The sequence below is a fragment of the Anas platyrhynchos genome, chromosome 24, assembly GCF_047663525.1.
Source record: "Anas platyrhynchos isolate ZD024472 breed Pekin duck chromosome 24, IASCAAS_PekinDuck_T2T, whole genome shotgun sequence".
NCBI lineage: Eukaryota > Metazoa > Chordata > Aves > Anseriformes > Anatidae > Anas > Anas platyrhynchos.
This window is the reverse complement of record NC_092610.1, coordinates 2,768,383-2,794,930: the sequence shown is the minus strand read 5'-3', so window position 1 is coordinate 2,794,930 and position 26,548 is coordinate 2,768,383. Positions and strand designations below refer to the sequence as shown.

Genomic DNA, 26,548 nt, shown 5'->3' with positions numbered 1-26,548 from the left:
AAGAAACAGCTTATGCTAACTGGCAGGGAGACATATGCTGAGGTGTGAGCGCTGAGGTTGCCAGCCAGGGCTCTGCACAGCAGCCTTGTTACCGTAAGCAAAGATGTGACAGCAGTTTTGCCACCTCCATCCTCCGGGACAACTGGGGAGAAGCACGGAGCCAACCTAACCCCAGGCAAATGCAGAACGAGGAGCACCTGCAGGCATGGGTACGGGCTGCCTGGGCTCAGATCCTACCTGGGAAAGGGAAAAACCTCACGAGGGGAGGGGTCCCTGCAACAAGCAGCAAATGTAGGAGGTGCCCTGCGAGCGACACGTCGCTTCCCCCAGATCTCTGGGAAAATTTACAAGGAGAGCTGTGTGAGAAATGCGGGAGATCCAGAGAATTTACTGGAGCCTGGAAATACATTTTCTTTGGCAAATCAGAGAAGGAGAAAGCTTTGGCTGGGAGCCCATCTTGGTTTATTGCTGAACCGAAGCCAGTAATAAAATTAAAAAACAGGAGAAAGAGAAAAGACATGAGAAGCATAAAGAAATGGGAAAATATGAAATCGGTAACAATAAAGGTAAATTACGAGTTAGGCAAAGTAGAAAATTTATAAGAAAAGTAAAGACATCCTGGTAAAATATTCATGGTTGGGAAGGTAAAGAACAGGTGAAATCCTATGCAACACTTATAAATCAGGAGGGCATTGTCAGCTGAATTTGGTGTAACTGCTAACTGCAGAAGTAATCCACAAATGACTAATAATTATTTTCTACATTTTACGCAAAAGGAAGGGTGATGTTTATTAGCACTGAGGGATGACGAAATATATTCCTTCCCATCAGCAACTGAGGGGGAGCCGAGGCTGGGACTCCACAGAGAGACGTCCCAAAAGAAGTCAGCAAACCCAGAAAACCTCCCCGGGCCCCAAGGTGCTGCCTGCGGGTGGCTCCGGCTGATCGGGGGCTGCTTGGAACAAAACCTGTAGGAACGGGGAACAAAACCCCAAACCTGTAGAACGGGGAGGCTTTGGGGGCTGGGACTGTTAGCATGAGGAAAGTGGGTAAGGTGGGTAGCACGAGCATTTGCAAGCAGCAATAAACGCCTCTCAACACAGCTTTACAAAAAATGGCTGTCAAACCTAACTTCGCTCCTGATGAGATTTGGGATTTGTGCAGTGCAGACTCTCTCTTATTCTCTGTGGGGTCATAACACCAGCCTGCATGGGGCAGAGCTGGGTGTGTGGCCCCTAAGGCAGGACTGCCATAAAGCAACAGGAGGAGCCCCCTGGGAGGATGCCCAAGGGGCAGAGTGCCCGGGGAAGGTGCCTCTGGATGGGATGCATGGCACAGGGTACGGTACCAAGGACAATTCTTGCTTTCCTGCTAAATTTTATCAAGAAGTCACCATAAGATCAACTGAAGCCTCCCTAGAGAAGACGCCACCCTGGAGGGTTAGATGAGTGGAGGCTGCACACAATTTTAAGAGCGAGGGATGAAGGTTTCTGTTTCTTACAGTGGATATCTGAAAACTGAAACATCCCCCTGCTTTGGGGCATCAGAATCAGAAATTTGATTTTGGAAGAAAAGGGACTCGAGGGCTCTTTCCCTCTGCTCATGTTATTTGGTGTAGTCATTCTTTTTGTCCCCTCGCCCTCCCCACCACAGGCACGTAACACATCCTACATGCTCTTGAATGAAGAGCTGGAAACAATGTGCCATCCCCAGCTAACTGTGAATACAGCAGGAGTCAGCACATTTCTGAAGCAGTTTGTGTTTCTGCTATAAAAAGTTGTTTAGATAAAATGCACGAGCAGGGCACAGCTGCTCAGGTTGCTGTTGTTGCTCCGTACACACTTCCTCTGCCTGGCTCCATTTTTTCTGTCATTTTTATCAGCCAGTGAATCTTATTTCTCCAAACAGTGTAATAGTAGGGTGCTAAATAATGTCATTAAGGCAGGTGAGAACAGATGCATCCTGTTTGTGAAAGCGTTACTTCCAATTGAATCAGCCGGGCGAATTCACTCCCTGCGCTATGGGGACACTTAATAACAGTGCCTCCTCTCCTTCACTCGCCTTCCTGGGGCACAGACCTGACACACCACTTCCCAGTCTGCTCCCTACTCAATTTGCACAGTTTTCGTGGCTACCAGAAGCAATGAGAGGCTCCAGACTCGAGGTTTTGTGGCAATGTGGTGGAGCCAAACACCCCCCTCCAAACCCAATGCCCCCAGGCACCAAGGAATCACCGGCTGAGCTCGGTGCTTGGTGCAGACCCAAGCAGCACTAAAAAGCGAGGTACAACCCGGCAGCCCTGGGACCAAGCAAAAAGGGCAGTGTCATTTCAGAAGGCTGGCGGGTGGGGTGCTCTCCATGTGATTACCGGGGTGCTTTCCATGGGATTACTGGGATACCCCAAACCCACAGGAATTTATAGTCCCCCAGATCCCTTTGTAAGGAGGGGAAGCTCCTTCCTAGACCCCATTTAAACCCGTGAGGTGGGCTCAGTGCTGGCCGACTGCAGCGACACCCAACTGCTCCTTCCTCTCTTTGAACCAGCCTTAGGGAAAGGCATCACCGGGTCCCCTGGCACTCACTACCAGCATTTTCCCCAAACAAAATGTACTGCTGCTGCTGTAAATGTTTTCCAGAGGAGACTCAGGATTGTCATTTTTCAGGGAAAGACGTGAAAGCAAATAAAAAAAGAACAAAAGCATTTATCATCAGCATTCACCGTGGCTACGCCTGAACATTTCAGCCCCCGTCACCGCGGCGTTGCTCCAAGATCCCGGGGCAGGTGTCGCACTGTGGAGAACAGAAAGGCATTTCTGCACGGCGGCTCCGCGTCTATCACCACCGATTAATTGAAAGGAGTCCTCGCCCCATAAAGCATTCCATTAGGGAAGATGTGCAGAGAGCTCTTTTGTTGCCACTTGACCCTCACGGTCTGTCCTTTTTGCCGCACGCCTCCAGACCTCGTTGCACGCCCGATCGCTCGGCGGATAACCGCCAGATAACCGCGCTGAGGCTGCAGGAGCACACTGAGGGAGGTGCACGTGGACCTCGGCTGCTTCCCGGAGCTCGCAGGGCTCCAGGAGGTCCCAGCCCCGCTGCGGAGACACGGCCGGGAGGGCTCCTGCACAATGCAACAGCAGGCAGACCTAACAAAGGAGCTGGGAGGCCTCAGACATCTGCTTTGTAAGGAAAACCTTTGCTGCTCCTGTATTTGCTTGCTAATTCAGAAGAAGAGATGAGTGAAACCAAGAGGGTTCAAGCAGCTGCCCGCACCAGCCTCAGTGACACGTTCAGTGAGCACTGCCCCAGCCCTGTCCCCGCTGCAGCCCTGTCCCCAGAGCCCCACGAGCCCTCTCCCTGCTCCCTGCTGGCCCCATACTGGCTCCAGCCCCATCCTACTGCAGGTTCCCGGTGGGAACAGGGCTCAGCTCCAAAACCCTGCAGTCACCCCGACCTCAACCCCAACCCTGTGGCACAGCCCAGCAGAAAAATTCCTGTGGTGAGCTGCTGGCACGGGACAGAGAAAAGCCCCTGCTGCATGTCAGCTTGGCTTGTGCACAACAAGCTCTTCCAGACCACGTGCAAGAGGCGAAGGGGATGAGTGCTACGAAGCCTTGTGAAGCACGATGGTTGTGGCACAGAGGCAGGAATGACCCAGCAGCCCACCAGCAGCCCACCAAGGCTCTGCAGAAGGCTGCATGGGGTGCTCTGGAGAGGGGACTGTGGGCAGCGCTGCTGCCATCAGTACAGACAGGTCCACTGGGACACAGTGACACCTGGAGTGAGGTCACCGAATGCCTGGCACGAGCTGAGACGCAAGCAAAGCTTCCAAAGCACCTCCCGAATCTTATCTGAGCAACCTTTTGTTCAGCCAGACCTTACCTGCCCTGCCCTTCTCCCTTGCTTTCCGCATTACGCTCACAAAATAGATTCAAAGCATTCCAGGGCATGACCTTGTCTAACAATTTGCCCCGCTGGGTGTCTGAAGCGCAGTTTAAAATAATGAATAATAAATGTAATCATCAAAATGCAGTAAGGCAGAAAAAGGGAGCAGCAGGTATACGTGACCTAGCAGAGATGGGAGGGCTGGGCTGGCAGGAGGGGTCAGCCTCACCGCGCAGCCCTGAGGCAGGATTTGTCCCGCGGGGAGCTGGGCTCAGGCTGGGCTCAGGCTGGGGACGTGGGATGCTGAGCAAAGCCCTACACTGAAATCCACAGATCCCAGGGATCAGAGGATATTCGCCTCTTGTGCTTATCGGGTTCCTGATGGAAAACTGCTTCTGCTCCGGGTCTTTATCCACACGTGTGTTATTCCCACGGATATTTATATCCTGCCACTCACTGCTCTTCCCTTTGCTGCAGCTTGCTGGGACCAGACCGGGTCCTTACGGGGCAAAGTGTCTTCCCTTACTGCCCAAACTAGCCAAGTATCATCCCCCGGCTAAACGCACAAGTGAAGGCGCTCATACCAGACCGATATGCATAAAAGGCTTCTTTTAGCTGGGTTTCTGAAGACATAGCATTTGAAGTTTGTGTCTCCTGTAAGTGCTTGGCAGTAGAATACCAGTGATTACGCATTCTCATTAGATTTTGGTGTTAATTGAAAATGCTGTTGAAAGCTACGGAGTGTTGTTGTGCTGCGGCGTAAGCGACCTCAGCGAGGTACGAAAAAAGGAGCCTTTCCTTTGAAGAGCTCAGGGAAGAGATGTCTGTCACTGAGATGCTGAGAAAATGTGCTGCATTATTACTTTAGGAGCAGAACAAACCTGGCTTGGGCACCATCATCGCACAGCGTTGTGCAGGTGCCTGTGCTTGGTCCATAAAGAGGGGCTTGAGCCCGCAGCCCTTGCACGAGATTTTGGGATCAGCTCTGACCTGGGAGGGGAAACATCCTCCTGCACAGCTCCTGTCTGCCCGAGGCAGCCACGCGGGCTGGAAGCCAGCAATGTTTGACTGATGCAAGGCTGAGCCTTTCTCTTCCAAGCACTTTCCATTTCCTTCATATTTAGCCTGACAAATGCAAGAAGTACTCGACTAAGTCAGACAGGGCTTCATGCAGAAATAAAGTAGAAGCTATCGCGTAATTCTGCTCTGACAGGAGGCAAACACAGTAATCTGGGCAGTGTTTTCCTTTAAGTTTCTTCAGACATAAAACCTGAAGTGACAAGGAGCATGGCAAGAAGAAAAATTGCTCTCATGTATCCCTGGAGCTGAAACTGCTGAGTGTGGCAGAGCTTCCCCAAATCCCCTTATTCAGGGCACGCTGCTGTAACGCGGGGACGTGGGGATGAGATCTGCCAGCGCCACGTTCGGCACTGAACGGGCAGGGGCTGTTTTCTGCCCAACGTGTGCACAGTAACCAGGGCTAAGGATGGCGTTTCACAGGCAGGGAGGTTTCAAGCAAGCTAATTTTATCATCCCATGAGCTCACACAGTCACAGAAAATTGGTACCTGACCAAATGAGGTCTGTACAGGCACCAACAGAGCGGAGAACATGCGCTGGGCAACTTCTGAAGAGTTCAGCTCTCAGCACCTTGTGCCATGGGGCCATTGAAGCCTCGTGACCAGTACGTCAGCACCCTTTCATGTTGTCTAGAGGAAAACTACCAGGCTCAGGGAGCCAGGGCTCAGCTTCAGCATGATGAAGTTTCTCCTTCCTCGAGATGAATCACTGAGCACCAGCGAGGGAGGGCTGTGATGCACGCATCGGCTCTCCTCGGATCGGGGTTGGGGTGGAATCTGCCTTCTGATAGGGTTAGTAAACAACGCTCTTCTGGCCCTGGGTCGCTGCTAAATATACCGTCCTGTGGGAGAAGGGCATGCTAACAGACAGCACGCAAGATGCGTCTGTCAGGCAGCTTTAAAAACGAAGATACAAGAGGGTGTCTGCAGATCTGCACCGCCACGCACCACGTACATGGCAGCGGATTTAGAGAACAGGCTCCATAAACAATGGAGCATCTGTTTGCAAAAAGCAGACAAAGCCAATAATCAGGCCTCTGCTTATTTTTATATCATAATTCACTGCTGGAGCGCGAGCGCGTCTGCGGCTCGCCTCCTGATAAGCAGCAGGCAGACAGGGACGTGGCCACCAGCTGCTGCTGCTGGCACCACTGCCTGCGCTGCAGCACGGTGCGAGCCCCGGCAGCACGGCGCGGGTGGGAGCTGCTGGAGAGCAGAATGATAAAAAAAAAGTGCAATTCTGTTAGAGGTGAAGGAAGGGGGCAGGCAGCTGAATTGCGTCCCTGCTGCACGGATTTGGCAGGGACAGTCCAAGGGCCCTGCGAGACCCACGGTGTGCGGCGTGACCCCCGCCGGCTGCCGGGAGGGTGCTGAAGGCTCACGAGCCGGAGGAGAGAGGTATTGGCAGAGAGAAGAAAAACGACCCAAATATAAGTGACAAGTGGTGTTCGAGTAGGAAACTGCGCCTTGCTGAACTCTGCACATAAAATGAGTGGAGAGAGTGGAAAACGTCTGAAGCAATTTGAGGAAGTTTATTGAATCCCCACAGGGAGCTCCAGATGGTTCGTGTGGCTAGCGCGGCTTTTGTTGCTCACGGAAAAGCTGCCCTGAGTTTTCAAGAGCCTTTGTGATAATACCGGGGCTCCCTTTTCCCCACAGACACGTGGATTTTCTCTCTTTACCCCCTGAGGCACTACCAGGGGCCCTCGCTCCCCTCCCCAGTACCTGAGCCCCCTCAAGGGGAAGGCATCTCCCTGGGCAGCTCGCCGCTGTGGGTCTCCTCCCACGTTCTTGGGAGACTCCTTCTCAGCTCTGCATTTCTGTTTTATGATGCTTAAAGACATCTTTGTGGCTTCTATAACCAGACAAGCTGTTGCCATCATGCTGGGGGTTGTTCCCTGAGGTTTCTCAGCCATCCTAATGCTGTGATGTAGCAGCTCCCCCAGCAGGACAAGCCATGGGGTTGGGGACAGGCTCCTGATGCTTCCCCTGCTGGTGGCCCTACAAGCACAAGTCCCCACTCTGTCCTATCCCCAGATGGAGGTGCAGAAGCAGCAGGTTTAATGACACCCACACTGCTCCCAGCACCTCACAGCACCACCACCACAGAGTTGGGAGTCCCTGCAGAGCCCGAGGAAGGGCGCGGGGCAGGTGAGGGGAGGGGAGGGCAGCTCTTCCCCGCGCTCCGCTCCTCATCCCATCCCAGCCTCATGCTGGAGCAGAGCCAGGCACGTAACTGGTGGAAAGCAAATGAATCATCCAAGTCCAGGGGCATCAGCAGCTCAGGAGCAGCTTGCGACTTTGCAGGTTGTCTCAGAGGCAGGGAGAAGTCTTTAATCAATCGGACACGCACACCGTTATTTCCTTGCACTTTCCCGTGGTCTTTCCCCTTGCCAGAGATGCCGCGTGCTCACTGCATTCTACCTGAAGTGGGAACAAAAGTATTTGAGGTTGTCTCTTTCCCAGTTGTGCATTTTTAATTGGGCTATAAATTCCACTTTGTTGTGGTTCAGAATGTTATTTTTATTTTCCAATAGAACTGTCTCTTCTTTGATGAGGGCAGAGATTTATTACCCAATTTCCAAGTTTTATGTCTCCCTTTTGGTGTGTTGTTTTAGCTGCTTCCTAGTTATGCACACAACCCCTTTTCCCCATCTTTTTATAGTTGCATTTCCTCAAGCCCTTACTCTGTGCTGTTCCTTAATGCCCGTGCCTTTTAGCCAGTCTCCTTAGGATTCATCGTGGACCCATCCGCCAACCTCCGTTCCCCCTTTACAGCTTCTTGAGGATGTCTTTGAGACTTCCACAATTAGGCAGTGTATTGCCATCGAGCTGTGCCATGTTAGGATGATTTTACGGCCGTGTTTATGCTCTGGCCCTGGGCCCTTGCACAGAAATACTGAGAGGACATCTTGCGTGTTTATTTTTATACACCCGTGGAGAACATAACGGTGACCTTCAGTCCAGCTCCTGGTCATTAATCAGTAGATAAAGCCGCAGCAAAATACTAGAGGAACCGTTAGAGCCCACGCCGTTACGGGGTGTGCTAAGTTTGTGCAGTGGGAGAAAAACAGAGTCACAGCTAATTGAGGCACAAACACCTCGTAATGCAGTAATTAAACCAAGTCCTCGGGGTGCTGCCCTGGAACGCCTCACCACTGCTTGGTGTGGGGGGCAGACCTGTGGGCAGGACATGGGCAAGATGCCAGCAGTGAGAGCAGGGGGAACAGCACCGTGCTGGTCCTGAGGGTGCTTACGGGGACCACAAAGGGGCTCCTCTTCCCCCCAGACCTCCCTGGAGGAACCCTCGGAGAACGGAGCCTCGGGGACTGGGCCTGGAGCACCGAGGAGCACGCAGGTTGGCACAAGTCACAGGTGCGGCCACGCTCTGGGATGCTAAGCCTGCTGGGGCACAAGAAGCTTTTGGACAATGCTCAGATCTAGGGTTTGAGTTTTGGGTAGTCCCACGTGCAGCCAGGAGCTGGCCTCGATGATCCTTGTGGGTCCCTTCCAACTCGGGTCAGCCTAGGATTGCCACCACCCATCACAGCCGTGCTCAGCTTTGGAGCAGGCTGGGTTTATCTCTCAGTTTGCTGACCTTTCTGCACACATTTGCTGTGTTTGTTTAAGGAAAAGCCCTTTTTTTTTTTGCTACTGAACTGAGGAAAAAAGCATCATCCCTCAATATTATTTCAGTCTATTTATACAAAGTATCTCAGGGCAGACTTCAAAGGTCACAGGAAGACTCCAGGAGCTAATTGGCCCCATTGTCTCTACCACTGCTTTTGACATGGGGAAGGCTCCTCATTATTAAACCCGGAGAAGCCTTGGTTATTAGTATCTGATACTTCTTAACAGAACAATTCACAGCGAGATCCAGTGCGTGCAACTCCTCAGCCCAGCTGAGAAAAATGGCTTTTCTCCCCTGTCCTGTGGTTGCATTATTTCCACTAGTGGTAAGTGAGCATCGAGGGGATGAAAGAAGTTAAGAGAGGCATTTGTGTTTATCCCTTTAGCTCCAGACACAGCCATCGTATGTTCTCCCTGTGACCTTTAGCTTACGTTCCTCCCGCAGAAATAGGGCTTTACGGATCTTTGTCTCAGTACTTAACAAGCAAAGATTATTTGAAGAACCCTGCAGGAGAAAAAAAAAACACACCAAGTTTTTCACATTCTCGTAGACTTGAACACGTTTCAGATTTGCTAGCAAGTTATATTTGAAATAGATCAAAAATACGTGCTTGTGTGAGTTCCAGAAGGCAAAGCTAAAAATAGAACCAAGAGTAAAATCTGCATGGGTGGAAGAAGCAGCGCCCCGGCACCCGCACGGCCACCCGCGCTCCGGCACGCTCCTCGCCCGCAGCCAGCAGGATGTGTCCTCGTGTCCCCACGGGGGAACCAGGAGAGCTGTCGTGTCCCGAGCACCCAAAGCTCTGTCCCCAAAACCCCCAGCACCCAGGGGCTGCATGGTGTGCAGCACTGAGCTGCCCCAGCCCCAGTGGATGTGTGGAGCTGTTGCTGCACCTTGCTTGGTTTGAAATCAGGCAAATCGCGTCGAGTTGCCCTTGATGAGAAACTGGCACTGTGTGAACCTGGAAATTAGCAAAACGCTCTTCAGCCCCTTGATTAGGGGAGGGTTACGGCAGCAGGAAGCTGCTCTCGGCGGCGATCATCAGTGGCTACTTGCTTACACGAGGGCGAACGCGTGCAGGAGCGATCCCCAGAGCTGTCAGCCCGAAGGGATCTGTGCCATAGCCCCGGGGGGCAGCACACCCCAAAAACACCCCAAAAGCCCTGCTCCAGCAGCAGCATGGCCTGGGGACATTGGGCACGGCTGCAGGATGTGAGTACCTGCTGTGTTTGGCTGCCCAGGTGGTCCTCAGCACTGGGTGCCATCCCCTGCAGGATAAAGGCAATACTGCTGCCCACCCCGCTGCGTGCGCCCCGCCAAAGGATCCTAGTGACCAGCTTTAATTGCTGGAGATCAACCTGGCTGCTCCCAGGACTCGCATTTGAATTACTCCATAGGAAGAAATTAATATTTGTATGCTTGCTTAGGTGAGGAAAAGACCAAACTCATGTTTCAAACCTACCCAGTTGTTTTAGCAGCACATGAGTGAGTTCAGACAAGCCCTTGTGAGCTCTGAAAACTCAGCTGGAATAAACAGTTCAGCATGCTAATCCAGTTAGGGTTTCCATACTCCTCTCCGAGGGTACTGCAATACCATTACTGCATTAAGGCTCGGTACACGAACCAGAAGGAGCAGAGGTTGAACCAGGGGGATTTGGGGTTTCATCAAGCCTGCTGTCTCCGAGATACCACATCATTTTCATTTCCGTTTGAAAGCACTAATAAAAATCTGTTAGTTCAACATGAATGCTTCAGAAGTGCCTCCTAAATCCCCAAAAAATGAACACATGAGCTTGGATGCACCCAAATTAACTCGTGGGTTTGGGGGAAGCGAGCACTTAATTACTACAGCATGGAGAAGGACTATGGCAATGGGAAGTTCTGCAGCGAGCACGGAAGGGCACTGCCGTGGCTATGGCAGGGGGGGTGCAGCAGAGGATTTGAGGTACTTTCGGTGCTGAAGCCTGGCAGGGGGAAGGGGCAGGAGCTCTCCTGGAGGCTGCAGCAGGCCTTCAGGCACAGCAGGACCAGGGGATGGGGCCAGGGAGCTGCTCTGCCAGGTTCAGGCAAGGCTCACCTGGGCTGGGTGGAGATGGATGCGCACGGCATCGAGCCGCGAGCCTTCACGTGGGCTTCCCGTGTGCAAGAAAATCTGATTTCTCCTACCCCGTGCATTTCCCTGGATCTGTGAGTTATGTACTTCACTTTGCATTCAATTCCTGAAGTTTTGATGTACTTGCTGAAGCTTTCAGCTGCACCAACAGCCGCTTTCTGGGCTGCCATGCTGCCATCTAGTTACGTCTGGTTACAGGTAACATCCAGTTACCTGCACATGCTTACAAAGCGGCTGTCATTACAAATCACCCACCTGAAAGGATGCACAGGCGTCTGCAAACACGGCTGGGACGACAAAAGCTGCAAAGCAGCTCGCTATCAAAGCCCTGGCAGCACTGAACGAGAGCACAGCGCTGCCCGTCGGGTGGCTGGGCTCACTTCTTACCCTTTGCTCAGTGCCTTTTATGCCTGCCTGGAGCCGGGGGGTTAACACCGAGCACAGCTTCTCCTTCCATACGTGGCTCTGTGCTCCTCAAGGGTAAGAAACACCCGCACAGCAGCAGGACTGGCAAAAGCTGCTGTCTAAAAATAAAAGTGCTTGCGAGCTGGAGCCGGGCAGAGCAGAGCCCCCCAGCACAGCAGCTCCCCTGGGGGAGCAGGGAAGCTCCAAGCACACCCCCCCGGCCCGGGGAAGCCCCCTACAACACCCCCAGCCACATCCCATCAGCAGGAAGGAGCTCACCCTCAGCTGCCAAACATGCTACCACAGCTCCCATTTTATTCCCAGCTCCCATCAGTGTTACTTCTGGGAAAAAAAAAAAATAGCAGAGAGTCTGCACAGCGCTGCCCCGTGCCCGTCACGCTGGGGAAAGCTTTGGGGACATGAATTCCCCGCTGCACTGCCACAACCTGCTAATGAAGGTGCCTCAGATCCAGCCCGCCGGGAGCTAACACCCTGAGAGGCTCACCCTGCCCGCTGGGCACGTGGATGCTACCCTGGATCTTCAGTCACTGCTGCCAGGTCGCAGGAAAGGAGAAGGGAGGGAGCTGTAACTGTGGTAATACGGATAACTGGAGCAGGTTTCCACCCCAGGGATATCTGTCCTTCCTGCGGCTGAGGGAAGCTTTCGGTGTCCTCGAGCTCCTTGCAGGAGCTCAGAAGCAACATAAAACCCAGGGCTCCTGCAGAGCAAACCTAGGATTTTTTCCTCCCCGTGAGCTTCCAAGTGCTTTCCTGGGTGGCAGCATCAGGAGGCGTTACAGCACACCTCAGAGACTGGTTGCTCCACTTCTCTACAACGTACCAGGAGAGCATTTAACAGCAGAGTTTCCTTTCTTTTAAGATGTAAAAGTCAGGGTTTCTTTTGCTGCGAAGTGATGGGTTACCTGCTAAAACAGGCAATCCTTTGCCCCAAACACTCGTCTGAGGCCCCGTTCCCCAAAAAGGCTGAGCAGCTGCAATGACTGAAACTGGAGCGAGGTGTCAGGAGACGGACAGATGCGTGCACAGAAGCAGAGTGGGACAACGAGGACGGGTCGGAGCTGGGTCTCCGAGGGAGCCCAGGCTGCCAGGGATGAGGAGGCAGCTCCCCAGGGCTCACAGCCAGCCCAGGCTGTGACAGTGCTCGGCACGGCCAGCTTGCCTCTTACGCTAATCCTCTCATGGTCAATTTAGAGCGAGGCAATGGGAAAGCTGATTTACCTAATAGTTGTCAGGCAGCTGGTGCTTCTGAAATGATTCCTCCAGAAGCCCCAGATGCTGCCTTGTCTGCACAAGTAGGACAGGCCATCACCAGGGGGTCTTGTTCCTTGCCCTCCCTACACAGCTCTGCCAAAGCAAATACCCGAGTTAGTGCACTGCTTCTGACCCTGCCACAGGTCTCGGTGCACACCCACGGTGATTTGGGGTTGTCTGCCAGCTGCCAGCACAGCATGCCTTCCCGGCTGCACTGGGTCCCAGCAGCCTGGTTCACCCTGCCTGGTCTCCGCCAGGACACTCCTGAGGACATGGACCAGGACAAAGCAGAAATGGGGGGACAGCCCCGTGAATTCATCTTGGCATCACAACAATTTCCATCCTTGGGTTGGGCAGGACTGTGGGGAAAAAGGGAAGACGACACCTGCATGAAGGAGCCTTGCATTGCACTTTATGGCTGGATTTCAGAGCTTTTCTGCATTGCTGCTGCATTTGAACAGCAAGGGCTGCAGCACGAGCAGAGGTAACGCCACTGGCTTCCAATGCTAACTGATAAGCTTTCATTATCAAGGCCCCAAGACGTTCCTGGTTGATTTTAACCACAGCAACCCCACAGAGCATGCAGGCTGAATGCTCACCCTGACAAGTTTCGGTACCAGCTTTCAGAGAGCACGCACAGGACGCGAGTGATGCTGACACTTTGGCTCTCCAGGTTTGGGTGCAGCCACCCAGGCGAGTCCCACTAGAAGGTGCTGGCAGCGACTCCTCCGAGCAGCCTTTCTGTACATCACAGGCAGCAAGGAGAGAGCTGGGGATAAAGCAGATGCTCTAAACGATACCAGATACACCTCTGCAGCATCCTCGCCAAAGCTGCTTTCCGACGGACCCGCTCTCTTTATTCATCTCGTGTTTTCTTGCCTAGCTCTTTGAAACCAAAGGGATTACTTGGATTCTGCACCAGTGATCTGTAAATTAGAGGCTCAGCCAGGACCTTGTCCCAGGGCTAAGCTCCGAGCCCAGGCATGGAGGCAGCAACCCCCTGAGGGTGCCCGGCCCACACGGGAGGAAGACGAGGAGGAGGAGGAGGAGGAGGAAAAGGATTGTTTTGCCCAACTTCAGGAGGTTTCCACACAATCTGTTGACTGCAGACACACTGGGGAGGAGGAGGAACGCTAGCTCATGTTCACTGATTATAAATAGGGTGGGAAAGGGGAAGCCTTCACTCCCCAGCTTTCCTGTCTGTCAGAAATCTCTTCCTTGAAGACTCTTTTTAATTAAAGTCAAACTCAGCTCAGCTGTGTTCTCAGCTCCCTTTGCATCTCCCCCAAGCCTCCCTTCTTCCCCACTTTGCTCAGCTCCCAGCACTCCTTTTTTCCATCGAATTCCTGCTCCTCTGTCCAGAGCTCCCCATTTGCTTTACGCCAAACAACCCCTACATAGCAGGTTATCACTGATTCACCTAAAATGAAGGAAATGGCAGGAAGAAGCCAGCAGGGACAAGGTTATTCCTTGCCCCACTGGCACAGAGATCCCCACCAGGTGCCGAGGAACAATAATTCCTGCATGTCTATCTGCAGGCTCCGGGCAACAAAAACCAAATCCTGCCTAAATACATTCCAAATTTAAAGCTCTACCTGGTACCTGCTGGCCTGCCTTCCCCTCCCAGTGCTTCCCCAGCACTCTGGGAGGCCCCAGCTGCCCTGGGGGAGGCAGAAATCCAGCTAACAAGTGACAGGGGCAGCCTGAACTCAACCTGCAGCCCCCCCACCCTTCCAGGTGCAGTTTGCCCGATGCTGCTCCTCGTTCATCAGCTCTGCGTGAATCCGTGTGGGCCACTGAGTGCAAAATCCTCGGTAATTCATAATGCCGGGTCCTCAGTATTAAATAAGCACTGATCGCTGTGATAAATCCTAGGATTATCACAAAACAGCGAAGCTTTGGTGCGGACGGGTGCGTGGTTGGGATGTTGCCGAGCACAGGAGTGGGGCAGAGCCGTCCGATGTCGCTCCTGACAAGGTGTGAAGCACCAGACAATGCCTAACATCCCTTTTTAATTGGACTTGAATCCATTAACAAAGTTTCCCTACCCCACCTCCTCTATAATTGGAACGTTCTTGAAATTTCCCCTTTTCTGAGCTACCAAACTAATAATTTACCCACTTTAATTTGAGATTCGCTTAGTTTGTTTAGTCATAATAATGAATATTCAGCTTCATTAGCACATTTTTGGCTCAATTCATACTTAAATGGCTCTGTCAATGCGACACTTGGATCGCTGCAGAGGAGGCTCCCGTGCTGGTAGGGACGTGGTGGTCGCTGGTGTCCCCCCTCCATGAGTGGGAGCAGGGGATGTACAGAGTCCTGGGGCTCCCGATCACCGAGCCCTGGGCTTGTAGGAGATGGAAAGGATCTCTAATTGATCTTCTGATCATTTAGGGGATACCAAAGTCTTCTTGCAGTCGTGCTGCTGGGCAGTTTTCAACACAACCCTTTGCGCTCCCTGCTCGGTGTGTGGCTGTTGGTAAACTGAGGTACAGAAGACAGGAAAATAATGGAAGTATTTTGCAGACCTTTTTGTCATTCCCTTTTCTCTTTCATTCCCCAGAATAAAGTGCTGCTTTTAACCCAGCGAATCTTTCAGCCGTTATTACCCTGGACAGTCAGAATTAAGAGATGAAGAAATACAGATAGAAAGGAAGGGAAAGCAGCCACTCATAACATTTTTCAAACAATACAGGTTTATAAAACGCCTCCCCTGGCAGATCTTTCCTGCTGTGAAAGGTGTTGCTGAAGGCAGATTGTGAAGGAATTTCTATGAAATCCCCCGGTGCCCAGTGCCCCCAGTACCCACCTGGAGACACGTCCCATGGAAAACGGGCTCGTTGGGCTGCCCCATCCTCCGAGCACGTAGGACAAGCCCCAGACTCTGGCAAAGCCTCCTTTCTTTTTCTCTGTTTAACTCCATTAAAATGGAAGATAAAAAGGCTGAAGTAGGGATCTAAATCTCCCAGTTACATCTCTCGCCTGCCCCCGAGCACCAGCAGCACAGGGCAGTTTAATCACTCAGTGCCTTGCATTCACTCCTGCAGCACACAGCTCTTGGAAACCTGTTGAAATCTATTACAGACCTTTGATCTTTTCCTACATAAAGGTTTTTCTGTAGGGAGTAGATGGGATTAAGCAGAAACAATTTCGCCAGAGAACTTTGTGCTTTTCCCCCCCCCCCCTGCTTTCTTTTAAGAAAGTGGGGGGAGAAAACAGACAAGATGCTAACAGAAAAGACCCTGACAAGGGCTTGGGATTTTCAGCTCCTGAATGGAATCCATTTTGTCAATCAAATTCAGCATCTATCAGGAGCAAAGTCTCAGCATGTGGCAGAAAAATCTTGCAAACCCGAACTGTTAAATATTTAGGGCAGATGACAAACAATATGTCATAATATTTGCAGAACCGCATTTGCTATTCAATGCATCATCTTCCTTAAAGTGCTGATTTTTGGAGGCATCAACACAAGAATGAGAAACAATCAGTCGACTGCCGGTATTTGGTTACATTGTAAATGAAGTGTAGGATTTAATTGGGATTTCTTAAGTCTAATATTATACGCTACATGCCAGGTGGGTATTAACATTTATTAGCTGGGGCGTAGCAATGAATATTTAAGAAGAATGTAATTAACATGCGGCAATTCTAATTTTAATTGGGTTGAAGTTTTATTTCAGACTTCACGCCATTGCAGGACTCCTTCTACTGCATAGTTCTGTTTCCAGGTAAAATAGAAGCAAGTGACTGGCAGGCAGGGAGGAAAAACGGGGACCCTAAATCCCCCGGCCCACCAACCCGCACCACTCAAGGCTGAGCACTCGGAGGAGCACCGGTGGTCAGTGTCACTGCTCTGCCTCCGTGTTCACCCCGACAGCAGGTTGCATGCATAGGAATGAGTCCTGGCTCCTTAATTTCGGGACAAGGTTCAGATTGGGCACGGCTGCTGGTGACAGGGGTGGGTCATTGGTGAGCACCTGCACTCCTGTAGGGCCACCGGCCACAGAACTGCCCGCTCCTGTTCAAGGAGAAGGCAGCTTTCTGCCAAAATGGAGCATTTCTGGCTTTCAGCACTCTGTATTTGGTTTGGTTTTCACAAATTAAGCACTCAGAGCCACTTGTGAGAAGCTCAGCAGAGGCTCGGGTGCACCGGCACGGGGACAGTCCCGCAGCGAGCTCCGCGGCGCAGGATGAAGACAAATCCCGAGCATTTCATCATCCTGCACTTTCTGCTACAAGCCCGGTCAATCACAGCCACGAGCCTGGATTTATTTCAGCTCTGGCCTTGTTTCTCCGCTTCATATTTCGCTTGAACCGTGCGCCAGATGGACATCACATATAACACCAGATTACACCGCAGGGCAATAAAACACGATAGAAAAATGTACTTACAGCTGTGTTGCCTAAACCCGGCATCGTACATCCTTAATAATTTTAAGCTTTCAAACTTTTTTTTTCCTCCCATACATTACAGTTTAAAATGTGCCCATAGCCCAAAGCACGGCTGTAAAAATGACACCTGAGCGTGCCTGATTTATTCCACCACCAGCCATTTCCAGGACAGCTTTGCCGAGCTCGCAACCATGGTGAGGTTTTGGGGAGGGGATGTCCCATCTGGACTCTTGTGCCCATCAGGGCAGTGACAATGCAGGGGTGACAGCCCCAGGGAGCACTCCCATGGGCACATTTGGGGATCAGACCCAACCTGCACCTGCGAGCATGACCAAATCCACCTCGTCTCCCCCGGGAGCAGGGGCTATCATGAGCCAGAGGCAGGCACAAACACTGGGATTTAATTCCACGCTGGCAGCAACCCGTGCAAAAAGAGAACCAAAAGAACCAAAGCGAGCACATGGTGAGGAGTCTGACAGCAGTTTGCACGTGGGTAGCCCCAAACTTGCAAGTTTGATTGTTTTGAGAGAGAAGGCAGCTTAAAGCCTAACTGCAGCCCTGGGGGAGCCCTTCGGTGCCACCGTGAAGGACACTGGTGGTGGCTGTTACCGGGCACCTTCCGACAGCTCTTCCCCATGGGGCTTTCTGGGGCTGGCACCCAGCGAGCCACACACCCAGTGCTGCGGTGCACACAGTGGGACCAAAAGCTTCTTGGCATTGCCATTGCTGCATCTTGGTAGGAATCTACTCCTCGGAGATTATGGGGACGCGTTTTTGTTTTAATTAATTAACTGAGCCCGCTTAAAAAAAATAAAAATGCCCGTTTCATTTTAATCATGTATTATGCAAATTAGAAATGTAAATATCATTAAGAAATCTGCTGCTAACTCAATTTATTTCTGCTGTAGCACTGCTGAAGGCCTTTGATCTCCGATTAGCGCTTTGATCCGCTCGCTTGGTCGGGGTTACGCACTGCTGCTGTGCTGAGCGCGCCGCCCGAGATGTACAACATGCAGCAGGGGCAGCTCGCTCGCAGAGCACGCGATGCCAATCAGGTCGGGTGAGCTGCGAACCAGGAGAAGTTCACTGCCAGAAGCTGCCAACAGCACACGTGTGTGCAGACAGGAGCCTGTCCCCACCCCTCTGTCACCGCTCTGACAGCCCCCGGGGTGGCGAGGACACAAATCCCTGCACGCCCCAGGGAGGCACCGAGTTGGATGCATCCCGTGCGCCAAACGTGCAGGTCCTCTGTGAGGGCACAGCTCTTCAGAGCATCCCTATCTGCTTTCCATTACAAAGCAAGGCGCCATATTCCATTAATTTCTCATTTAGGGTGAGTAAAGTGCTGATACATACATTTTAGCTACAGTGCTTGTAATCAGTTAATTTAACCAGAAACATTAATAATGTATTTCTGTGCCACTTGACTGCTCGTCCATTAACAGCTTATACATAGGAGAAGAACGCCACCCCTTGTGCCACAGAGTACCTAATACAGTGCAAACGAAAATAAGGTTGTGCATATTTTATATCAAAGCGCAGAAAGAGGGAGGCGCCGTCTCTTGGGAGCGCAGACTTTGGGATGGATCAAACTACTGCCATGGGCTTCCTGTGCTGGCAGGCAGCACAACCCCTCCTTATGGGACATGAATTTTGAAAATTTCATTCATTTTCTGCTTGAATTCATCCCCTTGGCATTACTCAGCAGATACCTGGCTTGGCATCCTGCTGCAGAGCGTGGCTGCGTCTGCAGTGCTGGGGTGCGACTCCCAGCCTGACAGCCAGGGCAGCAGCCTCGGGGCTGCAGTCACAAACCTCAACTCTCACCTCTGTCCTCTTTATAAAAGAGAAGTGCGATGCACACTGGCAGCCCGGACACAGCAGCTTTGAGGTCGGTGCTTGTCCCGGGGTCTGCGCCCCGGCTCTCCATCGGCAGCCCCGAGGGAGCAGCCTCCATGGTCCGGGGCCGCACCCTGGCACGCGGCGTGTTTATGAGGCCTGAAATTGCTTTGGATACTCGGCGGTGTTGCATCACATTAAGCGGCGCCACGCTGAAGTGACAGGGCTGATGCGTGATCAGGAGCAGTTTAAGGGGACGGGAATTCAGATCCTGCCTCTCTGTCAAAATCAGAAACTGATTGATGGACCTACGGAATTATTTTCAGTTCCTTTGCCAGAAGGTTTGTTTCAATAAGCCTGGAGGGCTGCTCATTGCACGTAGCCGAGGCTGGAGCGCTTCTGCCTTTGCCCCGTATGCTCTGACCGCAGGAGCACGCCACGGGCTGGGGGCAGAGGCTCCACACCAGGCATGGGGAAGGTCCCCGAGTGAGCGGGTGCTGGAGGCTGGGAGCTCCCAGTGCCTCCCCAGCACTGCCCTCCTCGTTTGTCAGCTCAGAGGCTGATTTTGTTCCTATCTGGAGCACAGCAGCTGGCATCAGCCCCCGGCTGAGCGAGGGAGCAGCTCCAGCTTCGGCTGCACTTTGGTTCTGGAGCATTTTGTAGCAGCAGCTCCTTGGGGAAAAGTGGAAGGAGAATCATTTTGAGGGAATAAATCATTTGTTGCTTTTTTTCTTCTTCTTTTGTGTTGTTGTTTTTGTGCGCTCGTTTTGTTTGCGTGTGCTATTTATTGCCTTCTGGATTCTGCTGTTCTCACTGCATCGGTGCCGCTGTGTGTGAGACCATCACGTGCTGAACGGGCAGCTCTGGGGAGCTCCAGCTCCGTTCCCAGTGCCCAGCCTCGTGCTTCTGAGATCTTTCCTTTACCTCCCACCAGTGTGGTCTCATTTCCCTCTATCAGCACCAACAGCAGCCCTGGAGATGTGGGGCAGCTCAGCAAGATCTCTTCTCTGGCTCATCCTGCAGGAGGAGGCTCCGGTACGGGTCCCGTGTGCTAACGCTGCCCCCAAACCAAGCACATCAGAGAGGACAAATTGCCATGGCCCCGCTGCTCGAGAAGACAGGCATTTCGTGGCCTTGGAGAGCAGACACAGCAAACAGAGCTCTCTGGGCACAAGAGCTCGGTAAGAGGAGGCAGGAGCTCTCGAGTCTCTGGAGGAGCCGAGGCTGGCTGCATCCTCACTACGAGCTATTTCAAAACAAGTATTTCTTCCAGGATGTCACATGGAAAGAGACTGTCAGAAAGCTGTCTAAATGTGTTAACAACACTGTCAGCGGGGGAGAGAAAAGTGTTATCAGAAATAGTTGTTCTTCAAAGCTAAATAACTCCGTGATTTTATAAGGAGTAAAAGATAAGAGATCACACCACACACCGAGGGCTGGAGGAATTTTCTTTCTGAGAAGGAAGCCGTTTGTTTTGTTAAAGAGAAGGAGAGGGGACAAAGTGAAAACCCCCAATACTAAAATACTTCGACTTTCCTGACTTGGCTTTCTACGGAGCTAAAAATAACCAGCTGCACTCAGCCTGTGTGGTTGCAGCTACAGGTAAGGGAAATCACAAGAAAAGGATTTCCAGCCCGCTGGCCGAGGCTCCCTCCTGGCTCCCTCAAAGCTCGTCCAACCAAAGACAGGAGGGGGACAGCAGATCTGTGCTCGATGCAGATCACTTGGGCCTGTTCTGATGGCCATCGGGGGGAATTTTGGTGGGATTCGGGTTTTACCCTGGGCAGAGGGGTTCACCCGGTGCTGCTCAGCCCCTGCAGGACTCCCTTCCCGGCGGCTGCCCCTCTGCTCGGCGCCCAAGGGGCCGTCTCGGCCATCTCCTTTGGATCTGCTGTTTGAATTTTGTAAAGTCCCCACCTCAGCACCGCTGTCAGTGGTCATCAAATCGAATCAAATCGAATCAAATCATACAAAATAATAAGACGTGCAGTTGATTCTAATTAGTGTGTTTTCTCATTTGCGGATTGACGTTCTCTGGAGAGCAATTAGCCTACTTTAAAGGTAGAAGACAAACACTTCTTAAACGTGCCTGGCGACTGACGTCTAAAACCCAAGAAGCCAGAAGTAACAACGGAGAACCCGCACAGTTTCCCACTGCGAGGATGGCCTCAGCTTGTCCCCCATCTATTTTCCACAACACCAGAGCTGCACCGCTTTGGGATCGCAGTTGGAGGAACGCAGAACAGATGACACTCACCACAGATGTGCAGGAAAACCAGTATGGTTCCCCATCCGATAACGCCGGAGCCTTTGTTTTCCCCCAGGCTTGCCAACAACTGTCCCAGGTCCTTGGTTTCCCAGTTCTCCCAGTTCTCCCAGCAGGGACAACGATGTGCCGTCCACCTGCGACCTGCAGCAGCGCAGCCTTTCTTTGCTGTGGGAGCAGGAGATGCGTTGCAGTGCAGCGCAGGACATGAAACACACAGCCTTCGGGTTGCTGTGCAGTCCCAGGCTTCAGATCTTCAATGAAGAAAACTTCAAACGCCTCCTTTTGCCTTTTTTTTCCCCCCCATTAAAGCACTGGGCGCTGATGCCTGCGGCAGCCGTCTGTTGAAGTGGGGGACTTGTACCCTTGGCTGCCGTCCCCAGGAGGGATGAAGGGCTCTGGGCACCCTGCCCTGCTGGGAGGTGTCCCTGCCCATGGTGGGGGTGCAGTCGGATGATCCTGAAGGTCCCTCCCAACCCAAAGCACTCTCTGATTCCGTGGAGCTCACCAGCACGTCTCCTGCCTCATGGCTTCACGCCTGTCCCACCAGCTGGGCTTTGGGGTGCCAGGGAGATGCTTTGAAATGCATGGCTCTGCTGGGTTTCCAGTGCCAAAACGAGGAGGATGGATGGCTTCAGCACCAGAAATGTAACAGCAATAAGAACTGACAGCATTTGATGGTATTCTGCCTGGGAAAATACCTACAGGCTGGACTGAAGCATCTTCCAGAAGGCTGATTCCCAGATCTGGTTCCCGTCGTACTGACTGCTGCACAAACATGGCATAGAAACGAGGTTTTCAGGAAGAAACACGCATGCAAACAAACCCAACCTTAAAATGCTAAACCTCAGCGTGTGTCCAACAACCCGTGGCATTGCAGGGTGGGATCTGTGGGCTTCCCTGCCTGGGGAAGGGAGCAGCACGGTCCCTGCCTGCACTCCCCATGCAGGCAGTGCTCTGACGGGCGCTGGGGGGACGTGGCAGTGCTGGGAGCTGTCGGCGTGTCAGACCTCGCAGCCACCTCTTATCTGCCCGCAGAGCTGGGGAGGCGAGGCAAGGAGGATGAGGGAGCTGTGATGTGAATAGACAAAGAGGCAATGCCGAGGAGAGGTCGTTAGCACCAGCCCAAGTGAGCAGCAGCAATTCATCTCCCCAGCGTCGGTAATAACTTCCCAATCTGGGCGGGGGCAGAAACGGTTTCAAGAGAGACAGCAACAGCAGAGACCCTTCAGTTTTACTATCTCTGATGAAACTTGTTTATAGGTATATAAAAGTGGGAACCGTTTTGTTGTTGACTTTCTATAGCCCGTTGCCTTTCTGTATCTCACCAGAGTAAAGCTCCAGGGAAGGTCCTGGTGCAGCCCCGCAGGCGATGGTGCTCCCTGGGGAGCACAGGGAGGGCCGCAGGCATTTTGCAGCCCCCCCAAACCTTCCCCTGCTGTCACGCCGGCTGCTACAGCTCCTTTCCCCTTTCCTGGCACCAGCGGTGCTGGAGAGAGACAAGGAGAGAGCAGCACAAGGGGGAGGTGGCTGGGCCGGTGGTGGGGCACCGTGCCCAGGGCAGCTCCTTATCTCTTGGGGAGCGTTCGTCTGCCTCGACTGTGTGACTGCCTCCCTCCCAGCAGCGTCTCACCGCGTTCACTGCCGATGGATTTTTGTGATTAGAAGTGGTGAATTCGGCGAGAATTGCCTCATGTTGTTTGCTGCAAAAAAATAGCAGGTGTCCAATGTCTTTTGTTTCAAGGGAAAAACGGGTTTCTGCCTGGAAGTGTAAAGGCCTTTTTATGGACTTTAAAAGAATCCAAAGTGAGGACAGAGAGAAAAAAGGCTTGGCTTTCCTGCGAGCTGGTGGGAGCCTGAGCTCCCTCTGCTTTCACCATGGGCAAGGAGAATCCTTGTGTGTAAATACAACCGGGGGAAATATTTCCTGTAAATATGTGCAGTGACCATTTTGAGGGTGAATGTACAATTTTCAGAACTGGTGATGACTTCACCGTGTTGCTAACCGAAGGGCAAGGGAGGTGCCTTTGCCCCGACACCTTGCAGTAGATTGCCTAGCTTAGTTTTAACCGTGGTTGGTTGTGGGGCACACACGGGGTCCCCAAAACCCTGTGATCCACAAACTGATGCCACGTCCCTCATCCTCTCTGCAGCACGAGCTGCTGTTCTCCATTTTGCTAAAATGGAAGAGCTGCAACAATTATTTTCGTAATTAGCTGGCTTTTCAAATTAATGCCAGTTATGCTATGTAATCATGATGAAGATTATGCATTAATCAGCTGTTTCAAGCCGGTTATTAGGCTCTTTAAATAATGATTGCAATGAGCAGATCTGAAGGAGAGAGGCAGGAGCCAGCGAGGAAGGGAGGCTGCTTGCGACGCGGCGGCTGCAGCGCGAGATCTGCCATCAGATGCTCCCCTTCCCGCCGCGCCTCCGAGAAAAAGAGCAGTCTGTTGCATGCGGTGGCTGCTTTTAACACCTTAGCAAATGCCAGAGATTTCACATTGTCCCGCTATTTTCAGCACCCAGCAGTGTAGCCAGAAATATATTGCTTGTGCCTGTCTGCTCGCTCGCTGCCTGGTGCTAAATTCAAGCTATTGGGTGGCTGCACAGAAAATTCTTCTTTGTCGAGAAGCCTATTACATCCAATTGCATGTCTGGGAGGTGAATTTATTTGGGCTCAAGCACCAGTAACCCCCATACCCGGCCCTCCTGTATCCATCATCACAAGGCATGCTGCACAGCAGCCCTGCGAGCTCGGGGCTGGGAGGCTGCCCAACGCCAGCTGCTTGGGAAGCAGCACAACACAACCCCGTTAGCGCTTCAGGATGATGCTGGAAAACAAAAAATGCTTTGCTAAAATGTTCTGGACAGCAAGGCTTTGTACAGGAAGGATGAATCTCATGTTCACTTTATTTCTGTTTATTGTTTCTGGTGTAATATAGAGCACGAACCTTCCCTACCTTATGAAACTTGGATGAGCTACCAGCATACACAAACACTGACGTGGATGAATCATTTCCTGTGCACCAGTCAATACCCAAAGGTTTCAGCGTGATACAGTGAGAATGAGGCACCTGGACAATTTTTCCAGGCTCCTGTCTATATTGCTCGGCATTCTGGATTAAAAATGTGGTCAGAAGGGATTTGTTGAAGATCACATGGGATTGAAAGGAGGCTCCAGAACAAGCACCCAGCCCCTTTTTCTCTATTCTTTCCCTATTGCCCATGTTAGTACTGAGATCAAAAACATTTCTTCCCATCAAAGACATGCAGTGAACACCTCAATCGTTTCTGCATGTTATCAGTGGAGATTAAGCACCATGTGCTACAGCTGGGGACACAGACACACAAAATGTGCAGGGAAGAAGAGGGAAGCAACTTGCTGTGATCACAGCGGGCGCTTCCTCCAACCTCCCTCGTGTCCTCGCTGTGCAAAGTACCATTGGTGCTGAGGCTCCTTCAGCCCCGACTTCGGGTGGGTTCCTGCAGGGGGTGCCGAGTTTGGCTGCTGACAGGATCGTCAGCTTGCCTCTCGGCACAGCGGCAGCCTTGGCTAACGCCAAATTGCCACAAGAAGTATGGCTCACGCCTTCTGGCTCCTGGAGGAGGATTCCTGCAGTTGCCTGAAAACTAGGAGGGCTGACTAGACATCTGTTGTCTATAACAAAACATTTTAGGACTACCTTAAATTGAAGAGGAAGATTTTCTTTCTGCTAATGAACCCAGAGACCATCTGTTACCAATTGCACTTGCTTATCTCGCTCATCCATTAATTATTTTGGTTTACTTTTTAATAAGACAGAGTGAGGTTTGTGTCTTTCCGTGGTTCTGGAAGGGGCACGGGACTGTGCCGAGGCAGAGACAAGGACGTCCAATTACATAATTTACGCCTGCACTGAGTCACTTCAATTAGACCGGCTGTCTGTGGGGAATTGAGGACGAGACTTAGAGCCACGGAACCGAGAAGCGCAGCAATCCTCCGACATGAGCTTGTTGCCCTTGGGGAGGTGCAGTGGCATTAACAGCTCCCGAACACTGGGAAGTGTACATCCAGGATGTGCATTACTGAGCAGTGGAGCTGTAGGGTTGGCAAATTCAGAAGTCTCTGCTGGTCTGAGTTACAAACCTAGATAAGCCGGCAGGAGGAAGGGCAGAAGATGTGAAGGGCCCTAAAAAGGGCCCCAGAGCAGCCAGCAGGGACAGGAACAGCTCTAAACACAGGGGCCCTGAGCACGGCCCCCCAGTGCTCAGCAAAGCTGGCAGTCCAAACACTGCCATGAACCAGCACGTAACAAAACCCCAAATGTTTTCCTGTCCTTACTCAGAGGGGGACGTGTCCTTGTTCAGCTCGCAAATGTCACGGGTCCAGCCAGGGCTTTTCTTGTCCTTGTGACACCAGGGGATGAATCCGGCTTCCCCCAGCTCACTCCTGCCTCTCTCTTGTCTTCCAGGAGGTATCTTCGAGTACACAGATGGCCCCAACACCCAGGTTATGAGTGCGGAGGAGCAAGCCTTCCGATTTTCCGCCAATATCATCAACAGGAACAGAACCTTGCTGCCTAACACGACGCTGACCTACGACATTCAGCGGATACACTTCCACGACAGCTTTGAGGCAACCAAGAAAGGTAAGAGCACGGCACACGCCTCGCAGCTTGGTGGTGTTTGTTCAGCCCAAACCCATGTGGCTTGGCTCCACCCCAGCGCCGTCCTGCTCCGCTCAGCACTCCCGGTTAGAAGTCTGCCCAGAGCTGACCTTCCCCAGGCATTTTAGTACAAGGAACGAGCATTTTTTCCTTTTTCCTCTGCAAACCTCACACAGCTCCTTTCAGCATTTGCTTCTCATCCCGAGCAAAGGTCTGCAGGCTGTGACCGTGCTTATTTTATTGTATCCCCAGCAATTTGCACACCCCGGGGCAGGAGGTACCGGAGGGGAGGGCAGGAGCAGGACCACACAGCACCAGCACGACCTGGGGGCCTGGAGAGCATTCTTCTGCTCTGGCAGCACCCAAAGGTGCTGTGGGAAAGCTCCGTGGTAGCTCCCAGTTTGGAGGGAGGCTGCAGAGGGAATGGAGAAATTGTGCTCCTGTGAAAAATTTGCACTTTTTTTTTTTTCCCTAAAAATGCCTCCAGCCCTAACTGCGGTTGTTCTGCTTTAATTTCTCAGTGAGAGCCACAGAAAGCATTATTCTGCAAAAAGCAAATTCTATTAAACATGATGTGAAGACGCATTTGTCAGGGCGATGCCGATTGCCTCCGTGTTCGCACCAGGCAGGGCCCTGCTGGCTGCACTCCCCGGGCAGCCCCTGCCCTGCTGGCACTGAGCTGTAATCGCTCCCCGGAGCACACTCAGCTAAGATCGATGGCAATACTTGCCTAAACGTGGCTCAGGACAGGCGGTGTCAGTCCCCCGAGGATGGTTCATCCCCGCAGAGTGGATGAATGGCCCCAGTCGTGGCTCAGCCCCATGCTGCTGAGGAGCGCAGCGGTGCCGGTGGCCTTGACCAAGCTTCTGCTGGCTGGGAGCATGGGAGGGAGGGGGACACCAAAGGTTTGGGAGCTCGGTGATAAATCGGGAGCTGCTGGGGAGCTGCAGGAAGAGGCTGAGGAAGGAAGAAAGGGCAGGCAGCCTTCTGAACACGTGCAGGAGGATGGAGATGT

The 26,548-nt window shown here is 52.3% G+C and overlaps 1 protein-coding gene across 1 annotated transcript in view; it reads left to right on the top strand.

Annotated features, from left to right (window-relative positions):
* GRIK3 (glutamate ionotropic receptor kainate type subunit 3) overlaps positions 1–26,548 on the top strand; it is a 106,194-nt gene that overhangs the window by 31,718 nt on the left and 47,928 nt on the right. Inside the window, exon 2 of the mRNA XM_038167397.2 lies at positions 25,339–25,515. Within this exon, the coding sequence (XP_038023325.1) occupies positions 25,339–25,515 (177 nt within the window). The remainder of the gene's footprint in view (positions 1–25,338; positions 25,516–26,548) is intronic.